The 16,706-nt window shown below is 38.3% G+C and overlaps 1 protein-coding gene across 1 annotated transcript in view; it reads left to right on the forward strand.

Annotated features, from left to right (window-relative positions):
* The window catches only part of ZYG11A (zyg-11 family member A, cell cycle regulator), a 39,302-nt gene extending 22,840 nt beyond the window's left edge, over nt 1-16,462 (forward strand). Inside the window, exons 7-14 of the mRNA XM_090268271.1 lie at nt 322-421; nt 520-573; nt 4,990-5,151; nt 5,229-5,273; nt 6,234-6,428; nt 12,109-12,170; nt 12,564-12,661; nt 16,299-16,462. Of these exons, the coding sequence (XP_090124397.1) occupies nt 322-421; nt 520-573; nt 4,990-5,151; nt 5,229-5,273; nt 6,234-6,428; nt 12,109-12,170; nt 12,564-12,661; nt 16,299-16,462 (880 nt within the window). The remainder of the gene's footprint in view (nt 1-321; nt 422-519; nt 574-4,989; nt 5,152-5,228; nt 5,274-6,233; nt 6,429-12,108; nt 12,171-12,563; nt 12,662-16,298) is intronic.
* The last annotated feature ends 244 nt before the right edge of the window (nt 16,463-16,706 follow it).

Consider the following 16,706-nt stretch of genomic DNA (forward strand, 5'->3'; position numbering starts at 1 on the left):
GTTCTAAACTAAATGTGTCATTGTTTTCATTATTTTATTGATAATATCATTTTCTAAAAATCCTCATCCTAGATTCCAGAGGGATTCCTCTTGAGACCTTTGTAATCTCCCAGATTCATTTATAATAGTTGCTGCCAACAGCAGGAGAATCAAGCACAGGCTGACATGAACAATGCCTGTGATTTTTGGTTTTCATAGCAGAGGCTTTAGAAGCTGAGACTACTTTTGTTACAGAATTTGTTGGGGTTGGCTAAGTGATTTCTCCGTTCCGCATATACAGTTCTACAAACTTTATTATGAGAAAAAAATACTGCTTTTCAGGTTTGATGCTGCCAAATTTGTGATGAGGTGGCTCTGTAAGCATGAAAACCCCAAGATGCAAACAATGGCAGTGAGCATCACCTCTATTCTAGCCTTGCAGGTATGTCATTGCTAAGGGCAAGATCACTCTCTGCTTAGTCTTGATCGAGCTTTGATAGAGATCTGGTATTTCACTATCGGCTTTTTGTTTGCTTGTAGCTGTCACCAGAGCAAATAGCACAACTTAAAGAGGAGCTCATCATGGCAGTTAAGGTAGGTTGATTGTCACTTTTATAACTTTTTTTTTTCAGTGAAAGTAATTTATGAACATAGTTTATAAAATCAAATCATTTTAAAAGGCCTATAAAATGAAACATCTATAAGACCTGTTCCTCAGAAGAAATTAACTCTCTACTGTTATAACTGTCTCTTATGATGTTTACCTCTTTATCTCTAAATAAATGCTTATTTACTAACTGTAACTTAAAAGAGTTGTTTTGCAAATTCTTGATTTATTAGTTTCAGATGTTATCTAGTGATTCTGTTGCTATGGTAAAGGACTTGGCTCGCCTGCATATATCCCTACAAATTACTTCCTCCCCCAACCACAGTAAACTTATATCACAATATTAAGAAATCAGGTATTAGTGTTTACATTATGATTATGTTGACGTTGCTCACTAAAAAATTACATTGTTTTATTTTGCACTTATTTTAAGATGAAGCTTGAGCCTTTATTTTATCTTATATTTTATTTTATTTTATTATTATTTATTTATTTATTTTTAAGAATTGTAGCTCTCCTGGCTGGTGTGGCTCAGTTGATTTAGGACTGGTCTGCGAAATGAAAGGTCTCCAGTTCAATTTGCTTGGGTCGTGGGCCAGATCCCAGACCCCTGTTGAAGACGTGTGAGAGGCAACCAGTCAGTGTTTTTCTCACATGTCGATATTTCTCTCACTCTCTCCCTCCTTTCCTCTTCCCCTAAAAAATAAATAAAATCTTAAAAAAAGAATTGTAGTTCCTGGGAACTATCTATTCATGGTCTTTATGTTTTTCTTTTGGGTTGTTGGCTTTTTTTAAATACATAGTACATTTCTTTATATATTAAGGAAATACATCTTTGACTATGAAATGTGATGCATGCATTTTTCAGTTGGCTGTTTTTATACTTTGTGGCATGTTTTGCTATACAATAATTTAAAAATGTTTATGATTATTTTAAAAAAGACTTCATGTGTTTTTATCTATTTTTTAAAACTTATTTTAACATGTAAATATTTGCTTTACTTGGAATTTTTTGAGATGTAGGGGTCAGTTTTTCTTCTCAATGTCTGCCCAGTTGCCTCTGCATCCTTTATTGAATAATTTATCTTTGCTCCACTGTTATGCATTGCCATCTTTATTATATATTAAATTCCCATATGTATTTGCATCTATTTCTTGAGTTTGTTCTGTTGTGTTAATTTGTATGTCTGTTTAAATGTTGCTATCAAACTTTATTTACTAGCTTTTTAAATCCTCTAATAGTTATATCTTTCCTTGGGTTTCTTTCACTTATCTTTGTTTTCTATGTGAAAAACAGAATTGGCTTGTCCAGATCTAGAAAAGCCTTGTTTTCTTTGGGATTGTGCTAAATTTATAAATTGACATAGAAGAATTGACATCTTTGATATTAATTCTTTCTGAGAATAGTGTATGTTACTCCATTTATTCAGTCTTTCCTGTCCCGCAGAAGTATGTGGATGTTTTCTTTATTTGATAGTGTATATTTCTTTTTTCTTTTTTTAAAGATTTTATTTATTTATTTTTAGAGAGAGGGGAAGGGATGGAGAAGCAGAGGGAAAGAAACATCAATGTGTGACTGCCTCTCGTGCAACCCTAAACTGGGGACCTAGCTCACAAGCTAGGCGTGTGCCCTGACTGGGAATCGAACCAGCCACCCTTTGGTTCACAGGCCCGCGCTAAATCCTCTGAGCCACATCAGCCAGTGCTGGTAGTGTATATTTCTTACAGTTATTCCTAAGGCTGTTACATTTTGCGTTGCTGTTATAAGTGGAATCTTGTGAGTATTTGCTGTCTACCTCGTAGGTTTAGGGGATGAAAATCAAGAGTGGTTTTGGAATCGATAATTTCTTAGATGCTCGAGATGTCAAGTAGGCAGTTTAATATATGGGGTGCAGCTCAGAGAACTGGACAGGACTAGAGAAATAATTTGAATAATCCGTTCTGACATGGGAGGCAATCACCTAGAAAGTGTGGGGCATATAGAGGGAGAAGAAGAGGGCTGAAATAGGTATGTTGGAAGAAAAGGAGAAGCTAAAAAAGGAGATAGAAAAGGAGCAACCCAAATGAGTTGGGAAACCAGGAAAGAGTGGTGTCTTAGAATCTAAGAAATATTCCAAGAAAAATAGGGCAGTCATGTCAGGTGCTATTGAGTGGTTGAGTGAGAAGAGGACAGAAAGTTGACCATTGGATTTGGCAAGTTGGAAGTTATTAGTCATCTTACTTGTGTTATTTAGGTGGGGTAGTGAGACAAAACCTGATTGGAGTACAGTGATGATCAAATGGGAGGTGAGAAACGTAGACAACTTTGAGAGAGAGAGAGAGAGATTTTTAAAGATTTTATTTATTTTTCAGAGAGATGGGGAAGGGAGGAGAAAAAGGGAGAGAAACATAGATGTGTGAGAGAAACATCATTTGGTTGCCTTTCACACCCCCAGCCTCCCCAAACTGGGGACCTACAATCCATCCTGTGAACCAAAAGGTTACTGGTTTGATTCCCAGCCAGGGCCCATGCCTGGGTTGCAGGCCAGGTACTGATTGGTGTATCTCTCGCACATCCATGTTTCTCTCCCTCTCTTTCTCCCTCCCTTCCCCTCTCTCTAGAAATAAATAAATAAAATATTTTTAAAAATTTTAAGGCGGTGGGGAGATAAGGAAAGTGAGACTCAAGCACAGTCTTAATATTCAGATGTTTGTTGGTGGGGCTTGAAGTAGGGCTTAACTGAGGTAGAAGTTTTGCCAAGATGATGTGATGGAAGAACATTGAAGTTGTTGGGAATGGTAACAGGAATAGAGATAGAGATGGAGAGAGAAAGATACTGATATTGACAGAGAGCAGGTACTGAAAGTGACATAGAGGGAGGAATAGCACTGTAGTCTTGGAGAAATGGTGTGAGGTAGTTAAGGCTTTAGATGAGAACAAACCAGATTTTCAGCCATGAGCCATAAGACCTTAGATAATTTACTTATCCCCTTTATGCCTCAGATTCTTCATCTGAAAACTGGCATCGTCTGAAAAACAGGCATCTGTCATGGAGTAATGCTGTATTTCAGTTATTTTGAGTATCTTTAAGATAAAATATGTTGATTATCTAAGCATGGGCTTGGCCACAGTCATTGCTTTCAGGGTCAGTCTCACTCCTGCCTGTCCCTGTTTTGCTGCCGTTCACCCTATTGTCTAGACGAATGCGACCAGTGTTGTGGGCCTCACTTATATTCTCGTGGCTCTCACGGCTTTATTTTTGCAATGAGCTCTGTTGATACATTCTGTCCTGGTTGGGTAAAACACTTGAGATATGTCTCATTCCTTCTGAAAACAGACATTCTGCTTTATTTAGTGCTGTTATACTTTATGTATCTTCATTAGCTGGTGAATTGAAAAAGGCTGTTTTTTCCCGCTCACATGACAGTTTAATATGCCTGAAAGAAAGCATAAATACTAGTTTAACTATTACCAGAAGTCCTCTGATCTGAAATGGTATGTTGGAATAACTGTTAAAGAGAGCCAGTGGTTTCTTCATACTATTAGGACATAATGGTGATAATATCAGTGTTATCTTCTAGCCATACTGACCTGCTCAGTGACTTGGGACAGCAGACTTTTTCATTGCTGGTCATATTCCCCCTGCCTCCCTCCTCTATGTTCCCATTTCTTACCTGGCTAGCATGCTTTTTTTCTTCTGTCTCAGTTTACGTTCTACCTTGGTATGGAAGCTACCCCCTCCCGCGTTTTCTAAAGTCAGTTCTTTTATGTGTTTCTTTCAGAACATTTATCAAAATTTAAAATTATTTTATTTAGTTGAGAAAAACAAACTATTTTTTATCTGTCTCTCTTACCTGAATTAAGCGTCTGACTTCCAGATATTCTCAATAAATAAATAAATGGAAAGCTGATATGTACTTGACTATGAGGTTTATTAACAAACACCACGAACCAGACTATTAAACTTTAATTTTTCATTTCATCCTCATAAAAACCCTAGGAGATAGATGTAACTTACTTTATAGAGAAAAACGGATCACAAAGCTTTAAGTGTAGAACTTGAGTTTAGAACCCAGTTTTTTTTTTTTTTTTTTGGTTTTTCAATTACAGTTGTCCCCTTTTCCCCCAATTTCTCTCCCCCACCCAACCCACCCCCTCTCCCACAATCATATCCCTCCCCGTTGTCCATGTCCATGAGTCTTTCATACAGGCTCTTTAATTAATCCCTTCCCTTACTTATCCCCCTTCTCTCCCTCTCCCCTCCCCCCTATTGACTGCTATTCTGCTCTTTGTTCTATTTAGTTCCTTTGTTTGTGTTGTAGAACCCAGTTTTGATATAAACCTTTTCTTAACTGTTGCTTTCCTTATACTGGAATTGAGTTAGTCATTTGGGTGTCTAACTCTTTTGTCTCTTTGTTTGTAGGAACTTCTAGCAATAGTAAAACAAAAGACTACTGAGAATTTAGAGGATGTCACCTTCTTGTTCACTTTGAAAGCACTTTGGAATCTTACAGATGAGTCTCCAGCTGTCTGCAAACACTTTATTGAAAATCAGGGATTGGCAATCTTTGTCCAAGTCTTGGAGGTGGGAATTCAGGATTGAGTTTATGTGTAAAAAGTTCTTTTCTTTATGATAAAATAACCTTCATCTTCCTTTGACAGACTTTTTCAGAGTCAGCAATACAAAGCAAAGTACTTGGCCTTTTGGTAAGGTTTTGTTTTAATTCTAATTACTAAAAATTAATTCTAATTACTAAAAATCAGAAAACTAACATTTATGTAGTACCTACTATATGCTAGGCACTTTTGTAAGCAGTCGACATGCATTAACTTGTTTAATCTTCATGTTATTCCTGTAAAGTAAATACCATTATATCTTAGTCATCTGTTGCTATGAACAGACTATGACCTAAAACAGCAGCCACTTTATTTACTTAGGAATCTGTGGGTCAACAGCTTGAATTCAGTTCAGCTGTATGGTCATGCTGGTCTCCTGTGGAGTCACTCAAGTAGCTGTTGTCATCTGGGGCTGGGTTAGGGCTAGATGTGAACGCAGCCCCAGCTGGCACTTTGCAGCCTTGTGTGACTTCAAGGTGGAGGACCTAGCTGAGCTGTGCCTGGGCTCTTGACCCACAAAAACTGTGAGAGACAAAAAGGTGTATATGTTTTAAGCAACTAGGTTTGTGGCAATATGTTAACACAACATAAAAAAATGAATAGAATAAATAAAATAAAATACCACCTGCCTTTCATTGTTACTGTTAAACTTCAAGCAAGTATAATATATAGTAGGTCCCCAAGAATATTAAGTATTTGAATCAGGCCTGGATTTATATTCTAGTTCAGCCAGGTATTAGCAGTGTGAACCTGACAATTTGGTCTGAGTGTCGTATTTTTTTTGTACGACTATTTTAAAGATGAAATAAGGTAGATAAAAAAGACATTTTTTGTCTATCTGGTACAGTGCCTGGCACTTAGTAAGTGCTCATTGACTGGTTTGTTATTACCTAGCATACTCATCAGGGGATGGGATTGTGGGTATTAGGTGAAATTGAGGGGGAGTGGGATAGGACTGAGTGTTGTGAATGTATCTGAGCTGAGCACTAGGAGAGGGAGAGGAACCAGTTCCTGACTCTCCCTTTCTTTCCTGCTCCATTTGACCTGTAGAACAACATAGCTGAAGTCAGAGAACTCTCTTCCAAGCTGGTGACCAAAGATGTGATGAAGCATATCAGCATCTTGCTCCATAGCAAAGAAATGGAAGTCAGCTATTTTGCTGCAGGCATCCTAGCCCACCTGACATCTGACGAACAGCCCTGGATCTCCTGTGACCTTCAGAAGGAAGCTTTTCTCCGGGATCTGGTACAAGAGCCATTCCTCTTTACAAAACATAGAGTAATCTCTTTTTGCAGAAAACCTGTTCTTCTAGATCACAAGAATGTTAGAAACATGTATTTGTTGTAGAAAGTGGGAAACACAGAAAAGTATAAAGAATATATTGTAAATCACCCATATTTTATCCTTCAAAGCTAACCTCTATTAATATTTTGTTGGATTTCTTCTGATATTTTTCTCTTTAAAAAATCTCTTTTTTAAAGGTTTTATTTATTTATTTTTAGAGAGAGGGGAAGGGAGGGAGAAAGAGAGGGAGAGAAACGTTAATGTGTGGTTGCCTCTCACACGCCCCCAACTGGGGACCTGGCCTACAACCCAGGCATGTGCTCTGATTGGGAATTGAACCAGTGACCCTTTAAAAAATCTTTACAGTATTTTTTTTTTTCCCTTTATCATTTAGTCCCCTTATCCCCTCCTCCCCCCTGATATTTTTTCTTTTGTAAAAGTTAGCCCTGGCTGGTGTGGCCCAGTGGTTTGAGTACCGACCTATGAACCAAAGGGTTGCTGGTTCGATTCCTAGTCAGGGCATATACCTGGGGCCAGGTCCCCAGTTGGCGCATGAGAGGCAACCACACATTGATCTTTTTCTCCCCCTCTCTCCTTCCCTTCCCTTCTCTCTAAAAAATAAATAAATACAATCTTAAAAAAAAAGGTTATATATGCAAGCATTGTATATGACTTATTCTAATTCTCTTTCCCACATTCAGTTATTTTTAAAGCTATCTCTTTTGGTATTTACCTCCATATCTCTAATATATGTTGCTCCTTTTATTTTATTTTTAAGTATTTCATTTATTTATTTTTTAGAGAGTAGGGAAGGGAGGAAGAAAGAGAGGGAGAGACACATCAATGTGGGAGAGAAACACCAGGTGGTTGCCTCTTGTACCCGCCCTTCTCTGGGGACCTGGCCTGCAGCCCAGGCATGTGCCCTGATCAGGAATCGAACCGGTGACCTTTCAGTTTGTGGGACGACTTCCAACCCACTGAGCCACAGCAATCGGGGCCCTGTTGCTGTTTTTGACTTTGCAGTTTTAGGCATTATCTATCAATTTGTTTCCCCACTTTGGAAAATGAAGGTTCTTTTTCTCAGTGTCCCTATCTATGCACACCCTTTCCTATACTCCAAGTACAAATCTCCTTTTGGTACATTCAAACATACTCTGTCCACTTCAGCTTCTCAGAGACTTCTTTTCCAGAGCCTGATATCTTTCTTTCATCTGGGATGTTTAGTTTTGTTTTTTTAAATATCTGCTATATTTAAAATATATATTTATTCATTTTTAGAGAGAGGGTAAGGGAGGGAGAAAGAGAGGGAGGGACACATCAATGTGCTAAAGAAACACCAATCAGTTGCCTCTTGTGCACTCCCAAATGGGCACCTGGCCTACAACCCAGGCATGTGCCCTGACTGGGAATCAAACTAGTGTCCCTTTGGTTTGCAGGCTGCCGCTCAACCCACTGAGCCACACCAGCCAGGGTTATATATCTGTTACATTGCTGTCATCCCAGGATATTCCTTTACTGTCATCCTTGGAGAATTTTTTAAAAATTGATTGATTTTAGAGAGAGAGAAACATTGATTTGTTGTTCCACCTATTTATGTGCGTTTTGGTTTCCTGTATGTGCCCCGACCGGGGATTAAACCTCTATCTTTGTGGGACAAAGCTCTAACTAAGTGAGCTACCCAGGCAGAACCTGGGGATTCCTTTTGCCTCTCTTAAATGGGACTTCCTATTTCCTGGATTGCATGGCTTCATGTTTCATGGTATATGCCCTTATTCTGTTGGATCATATGCTTAGTAGCTTCCTAAGAAGAGGTGTGTGAACGAGAAAATTTCAGATCTTCATTTGTTTAAAAAGGTCTTCACATTTAATTGATCAAATGGCTGAATATAGAATTTTAGTTTTGAAGTATTTTCCCTTCTGAATTTTTTAAGTCATTGCTGTGTTGTCTTTTACTTCTCAGTATCACTGTTGAGAAGTCCCTTGCTATGTTTCTTTGGAAGTTTTAAGATTTTTATCTTGGTGTCTGGAAATGACAGTGATGCATCTTGTTGTGGGTATATTTTCATCTGTTATGTTTGACTACTTATGGCTCTGGAAGCTCATTTTCTTCAGTCCTGGGAAATTTCTCCCACCCTCCCTTCCACCCTGATCCCTCTTTCCAGCTCCTTTTTTGGGGGATGTGGGTACTCCCAGATTCATCTTTTCCTTCTTACCTATTTCCCTATCTGTCTTTTTTTTTCTTTTTCAACTTCTGTTGAATTTTGCACTTTTGCTATTTTTAATTTCTAAGAGCAGCTATTAGTTCTTTAGAGGTAAGGTATTAATGATAGTTTGGGGGTTTAAGATTTTCTCTTCCTCCAAGGTCTCTGTTTCCTTCAGGTTACTTTTTCCCCTATTTTTCTTCCTTTATGTTATAAATTTTCTTAAAGTGTATGGTGATCCTCAGCTGTTCAGAGACTGTGCCATTGGATGAAGCTTGTCAACAGTGGGCTTCACTGTCAAATGACCTGGATTAGTTGTGCCTCAGTGTCAGTGTCATTAGATCTTTTGTTCTGAACTGGATGAGATTTATGTGAAGAAGAATCTTTTATTCTCCTGATTGAAAACTATAAGCTTGACTCCCAACAGTCTGAAAGGCCACTAGAGGAAGAGAATTGAGGGCAGTAGAGTCTCAGCATTTTGTATTTATGGGGTTGGCCAAAAAGTTCATTCATTTTAGAAGTAAATCTAAAAGACACTTTTCATTTTCACCAGTAACTTTATTGAACAACGTACATATTCACTATTTTGTTCCACTACCTTCTGCTACCTTTCAGGCAACTTCATAATTTCATCTTCCCAAGACTTTGTATCTTTTTGAGCAAAGAACTGTTCCAGGTAACTTTTGCAGTATTCCAGGGAATTGAAATTTTTCCCATTAAGAAAATTTTGTAAAAGCTAAAACAAATGGAAATTGAAGGTGCAGTGTCTGGTGAATATGATGGATGAATCAGAACTTTCCAGCCAAGCGGTAACAGTTGTTTTTGCCCGGTCATCAAAGAAACGTGCAGTCTTGCATTATCCTGATGGAATATGATGCATTTTCTGTTGACTAATTCCAACCCTTTTCGTCAAGTGCTGCTTAAGGTTGGTTTAATTGGGAGCAGTATTTGTTGGAATTAATAGTTTGGTTTTCTGGAAGAAGCTCATAACAGAGAACTCTGTTCCAATCCCACCATATACACATCACCTTCTTTGGATGAAGACTGGCTTTTGGTGTGGGTGGTGGTTTATTTCGCTTGCCCCATGATCTCTTCCATGCCACATTATTGTAAAGTACCTACTTTTCATCGCCCATCACAATTGTTTTAGAAACAGAATGTTTTCATTACATTTCAGTAGAGAATCACATGCACAAATATAGTCAAGAAGATTTTTTTCACTTAACTTACGTGGAACCCAAACATTAAAGTGATTAACATAACCAAGCTGGTGCAAATTATTTTCAACCCTTGATTTGAATAATTTGAGTGTGTCAGCTATCTCGCGTGTGGTATAATACTGAGTGTTCTCAATTAATGTCTCAGTTTGATCATTATCAACTTCAAGTGGTCTACCAGACAACCTTGGAGTATCGTCCAGTGAGAAATTTCCAGCATGAAACTTCACAAGCTACTTTGGACATGTTCAATCAGTCACAGCACTTTCTCCATACACTGCACAAATCTGTGTGTGTGTGTGTGTTTGTTGCATTTTTACCTTTCTTTTTAAAAAAGGTTTTCTTGATTTATTTTTAAAGAAGAGGGTAAGGGAGAGAGAAAGAAAGAAACATTGATGTGAGAAACATTGATTGGTTGCATCTTGAATGTCCCCAACCCCCTACCAGGAACCTGGCCCACAACCCAGGCATTTGCCCTGACCAGGAATCAAACCAATGACATTTTGCTTTGTGGAGTGACACCCAGCCTACTGAGCCACACCAGTCAGGGCGTTTTTCCTTTCTTGAAATAATAAAGCATAATAAACCAAAAATGTTTGTTATTTTCTTCCCTCTTCGCTATGAAAATGGCTATACAAAAATATAACAATTTTTTGATAAATTTTTTAAAAAAATATTTACTTTTAAAGAGAGGGGAAGGGAATGAGAGAGAGGGAGAGAAATGTGAGAGATACATTGATAGGTTGCCTCTCACATGCCCCACAGCTGGGGACCTGGCCCGCAACCCAGGCATGTGCCCTGACTGGGAATTGAGCCAGTTGATGTTTTTGATTCTCAGGCCAGCACTCAATCAGCTAGGGTTGATAACATTTTTTAAATGCACCCTTATATGACAGCTGTCACAATACAGTGTTAACAAAATTGTTTCAAATGAAGTTAAAGACAAATAAATGCTACTACTAGAGCCATCTTATGGGGAAAACTGAATGAACTTTTTGGCCAACACAACAGATTATCGCTCCAGCTTCCTGTTTTCACCATGGTAGTTTCACCCCTCAGTTCATGGGGTTGCCCAGTATGTAGGAGGATGGGAGATGATATCTGGGAGTCTTGATTCTTTGGTCCTTTCAACCAATCCTCTTTTTAACTACACCTCTAATCGCAATTCCTGAAGTTCCCGGTGTGCCGACTTTTTAAGTCTCTTGAGGGGGTTCTGCTCAAATTGTTTATTTTTTAAAGATTTTATTTTACAGAGAGGAGGGTAGAGAGAAAGAAAGGGAGAGAAACATCAATGTGTGGTTGCCTCTCACATGCCCCCAGCTGGGGACCTGGCCCACAACCCAGGCATGTGCTCTGACTGGGAGTCGAACCGGCCACCTTTCAGTTTGCAGGCCAGCATTCAATCCACTGAGCCACAACAGCCAGGGCATGCTTGGTTTTTTTTTATCATTGCCCAATGCTAGATCTAGTGAATCAATGATCTATCGAATCAGTTACCCTTTTCTTCTGCTTTGTTCTTTGTGTTAGTCTTTTATTTTAAAGTATTTTTCTGTAAATAGGGTTTAGGAAAGTAGTGAATGCCTGCTCTCTATCTTTAAACAGAAGTCTCCCCCCCTTTTGTTTACTTTATCTGCTATTTTTTTGTTTATGCTATTACAGTTGTCCAACTTTTTCCCCCTTCATCACCCCCCCCCCACCCCGGCCCAGTATGGCCCGACTTCCATAATCAGTTCCCTCACCACTGTCCGTGTCCATGGGTCCTTCTTATATGTTCTCTGACTAATCCCTTCACCTTCTTTCAATCAATCCCCGCCCATCCTTCCCTTATACAGCTATCAGTGTGTTGCATGATTCTGTGCCTCTGGTTCTATTTTGCTCGTTAGTTTATTTTATTCATTAGATTCCTCTTACAAGTGAGGTCATATGGTGTTTGGTTTTCACAAACTGGCTTATTTCACTCAGCATGATCTCCAGTTCCATCCATGCTGTCCAGAAGCCTCTTTCTATTGCTTTGTTTTCCACATGACTGTTCATATTCTACATATGTAATGGTTTTTACGTAATTGATATTTTGGCAAGAAGGCGTACCTAAATTTGGGTAATGATTCTTGTGTTTTGAAATGTTATGTTGTTTCCTATATATGTAATTACAAATGAAATGGCCTATTAATGACCCTTTAAAAATGGTGGAATACTAGCATCCTTATTTCTCTTTTTGTATAGTATGCAACCATCCAGAGTTGGCCAAGTTCAAGTTGTAGGATGACAGCATTGGTGACCTACAGGTAATTTCATGGTGGTGTAGTGCTTTTCTTAAAGCCTGTCCTCAGTCTACTCACTGTGTAGAGGCCATGGCACAAAGATAAAATATTAGAGTTAAATAGCCTTGTGTTCAAATCCTATTTCTTTGTGATACTGGGAAATCACTTTTAGAAAATCTGAGACTTGGTTTTCCTCCTCTGTAAAATGAGGCTGACAGTATGCAAGATTAAGGATGAGATATGGCATGTATAGAGTGTCTGACACAGAAGGAAATTTCTTAAATGCTAGCTCCTGTTGTATTTTCTGTAATACATCTATCTCAGGGAGGAATTGACCATATGGGGAAAATGTTGAAAATTATTCTTATATACCTGATGTTAGCCTGTGTTCTAAATGAACATCTTGTACCTTTTTAGATCTTTCAAGCCATTTTTCCCACTCCTTGGCAACTTCTCTCAACCAGAGGTTCAGCTCTGGGCACTATGGGCTATGCATCATGTCTGCAGTAAAAACCGTATGTATTTAGTATAATGATAAAGTTCAATGTGGAATTTGAAAAAAATTGTTTTATCTGTGTCCTGAGTTCAATTCCTTTTAAAAAGAAACTGAAAAGCTTTTAGTTTAAAAAATGCAACAGGATTATAACTTATTTAGAAGTGAATGTCAAGCAACATAGAAGAGCATCTGTCTCCCACAGGCAAGCACTACTAATAATTTGATAGCTGCAGGGAGCATTTGCGATCTTGCTCCCTGGCATATGTTGTCAGTTTGACTCAAACTCCTATTATTTTTTTTTTTAAATGTTGATAGCTGTAACTATTCTGAATAATTTTCTATATATATACTGTAATATATACTATTATATGTGAATATGATAATGTTTTTAAACGGGCTCATTTCATGCATTTTGTTGTACAGTATAGCTTGCTCTTTTCACTCAATAGCTTATCATGAATACTTTTTCTGTAGTGATACATAGATCTGCCTCTTTGTAATTAATGATTTGTGGGAGGCTGGTGGGTCAGGAGTTGTCTCCCAGCTAGAATAAATGTTTTTCTATGTTTTGCTGTTTTAAATTCCCCTTTGAGAATTTTTGACTTATATCTTTTGCTAAGGATAACGGTAAAATATATGGCTTTTATTATAAAAGAAATATAGATTATCATTTTATACTAAAAAAAAAAGGCAACTTTTATTTTGATTTTTTAAAGTATATTTTATTGATTATGCTGTTACAGTTGTCCCAATTTCTTCTCCCTTCGCTCCTCTCCACCCAGTACTCCCCTTCCCTCCAGCAATCCCACCTCCTTTAGTTCATGTTCATGGGTCATGCATATTAGGTCTTTGGCTTCACCCTTTCCTGTATTATTCTTAACTTTTCCCCGTCTATTTTGTACCAACCAATCATGCTTCTTAATCCCTGCACCATTACCCCCTACTCCCCCTTCCCCCTCCCAGCTGATAACCCTCCAGATGATCCCCATACCTATCATTCTGTTCCTGTACTGGTTGTTTGCTTAGATTGTTTGTGTTTTAATTTTTTAAGGTTCTATTGTTTATAGTTGTGAGTTTGTTATCATTTTAATGTTCATAGTTTTGATCATCTTTTTCTTAAATGAGTCCCTTTTACATTTCATATAATAATGGCTTGGTGATGATGAACTCCTTTATCTTTACCTTGTCTGGGAAGCACTTTATCTGCCTTTCCATTCTAAGTGATAGCTTTGGTTGTAGGTCCTTGCTTTTCATCACTTTGAATACTTCTTGCCAGTCCCTTCTTGCCTGCAAAGCTTCTTTTGAGAAATCAGCTGATAGCCTTATGGGATACTCCTTTGTAGGTAACTCTCTTCTCTTGCTGCTTCTAAGATTCTCTCTTTATCTTTAAACTTTGGCATTTAAATTACGATGTGTCTTGGTGTGGTCCTCTTTTGGTCCAGCTTGTTTGGGACTCTATATATTTCCTGGACTTGCATGTTTGTTTCCTTCCCCACATTAGGGAAGTTTTCATCTATTATTTCTTCAGATAAATTTTATTCCCTTTTCTTCTGGGACACCCTAGAATGTGAATGTTAGTAAATTTTCATTTTTTAAAAAGATCTATTTATTTATTTATAATTTATAGAGAGGGGAAGGGAGGGAGAAAGAGAGGAGGGGAAACATTGATGTGTGAGAGAAACATTGATCACACACCTCTCACAGGTACTCCAACTGGGAACTGTGCCTGCAACCCAGGCATGTGCCCTGACTGGGAATCAAACCTGCAACCTTTTGCTTTACAGGACGATGCCACACTGTCCTATAAACTGAGCCACACTGGTCAGGGCACTTCATTTTTTAAAACAATCCTTACCTAAGGATATGCTTATTGATTTTAGAGAGTAGAAGGGAGAGAGAGACACAGATAGACAGATATCAATCAGTTGCCTCCTGTATGTGCCCCAGCCAGGGACTGGACCTGCAATGTAGGTGTGGACCCTGACCGGAGATCAAACCCACAGCCTTTTGGTGTACAGGATGCTCCAGCCAACTGAGCCACTCAGCCAGGGCAAACTTTCCTCATTCTTAAGAAATTATTTTTTCTTTCTCCTCTTGAGCTTGGTTGATTTCTACCCCTCTCTCTTCTAGGTCATTGATTCACTCTTCTATATAATCTAATCTGCAATTGATCCCCTCCAGTGTATTTTTGTTTTCTTCAGCTCTGATTGTTGCCGTCTTATATTTTCTATATCGTTTTGGGCATTCTTACTGTGCTAATCCATTCTTCTTTCAAGTTTGGTGAGGACCTTTCTGATCGTTACTTTGAACACTTTATCTGGTTGATTGCTTATCTTTGTTTCATTTAGTTCTTTTCCTAATATTTTTGTCTTGTCCCTTATTTGGAAAGTATTCGTCCATTTCCTCATTTTGCCTAAATCTCTGTTTGTTTCTGTGATTAGCTTTGGTTCCTGGTCTTTAAGAAGTGGCCTTATGTTGGAGTTCAGCAGTGCAATTGCATCAGGCCACCAGTGAGATGCCCAGGATTGTCCCTTGTATGGGCTGCTGTGCCCTTCTGTTTTGGCAGGGTCATGACTTATGCAGGTGCACTGGTGTTTGGGGCTGGCCCCCGGTGCGGCTGGCTGCAAGGTGCGGCTGTGACTGCTGAGGGCATGCTGATTGTGCAGGTTGTAAGCTTTTAAATAAATAGTCCCTATATCTGTTTTTTGTGTGCAGTAATTTTTGGTTAATTGTCATAATTGTGTTTTTGGATCATTATTTCTCTGTTTAATCTGCTCTTGGACTGATTAAGAGAATCCTTTTTAGACTGAATTGTGGACATGTGTCTTCAACACAGTTTTTTATTTGCTTCTGTCAAGTGCTCCAGAGATTTCCTTGGGATTAGACTAATTTTTATATTAATTTCTCAGCTCAAGTGTTCCCAGAACATTTAGGTAGTATTAATTCAAATCCTGTATCCACTTGGGACTGAGGTTATGAATTCTCAAGAAAGACTTCTCTCTACTCCTATATACAGCCTGGAGTCTAGGCTGAGATAACGATATTTCATTGACTTAGCCCTTCTCTCGTCTACCCTTTTCAGGAACCAGCTTTATGAATTGGTTTTGCTTCTAACTTCTTCCTAAATTAGAATCTAAATTCCTAGATTACTGAAACTGACAGTCCCTCTCTGCCCCAGAGTAGCTGCAGGTTAGGTTATGTACCTTAGGCGCTTCCTTCTCTTTGTATCTGGCTTCTGGACATTTCTTTTACTTTGTACATTCAACTATTACATTGAAAAAATTTTCAATTATATTTTATCCAGCATCTGGTATTTTCAGGTTATCTACCTCACCATAATTGCCTGAAACTGAAATGTGTATTAATTTTGTAATAAAAGATGTTTCTGTCCTTATCCCTTTTTGCTAACATTAGAGATATGTAAAACATAGTTGTCTGGACGTAAACATACTAAAATAATCGTCTGTTATGTCACTATACAAGCCAAGCATTATTTAAGTTTGACCTATTTCTTTTGAATTGACTCATTTTAGGTTACTTCCTATGTCAAAGGGCTTAAACCTTTGAACCCTTTCTTCAAAAGGGTGAAGGTAGTGACTTGGGAATATTTAAAATACCAATTTGTCTATCAAGTTTTTTGTTTGATTTTCTTTCAGCCAGCAAATACTGCAAAATGTTAATTGAAGAAGAAGGATTGAAACTTGTGTGTGACATCCAGGAGCATAATGAGGCAGACCCCCAAGCACAGAAGATTGCAACCTCCATTCTAAATGACTTCAGAATGCATTTCATGAATTATCAGAGACTCCCTTTGCATTAAATGCCCTTTTTAACCCAAGAGGCTGCAGAGATACTCTTTGTTGCTCATCAGCAGGCAGGTCTTCCACCCTTTCATTGACTGAACGTTGACACCCGTCGTTGGAGTTTGTGAGTTGGCCATCTTGTATTGATGGTGTTCTGTAAACTACCAAATGGTTGCATTTGTATGATGGCCATAATCCTAAATCATGTTGGGATCATTCTGAGAACACCCCTTCAGCATATTTGAAAAGTCAAGCCCTGCA

This window comes from Furipterus horrens, unplaced genomic scaffold (assembly GCF_987537825.1).
Source record: "Furipterus horrens unplaced genomic scaffold, mFurHor1.1.pri manual_scaffold_3, whole genome shotgun sequence".
Lineage (NCBI taxonomy): Eukaryota > Metazoa > Chordata > Mammalia > Chiroptera > Furipteridae > Furipterus > Furipterus horrens.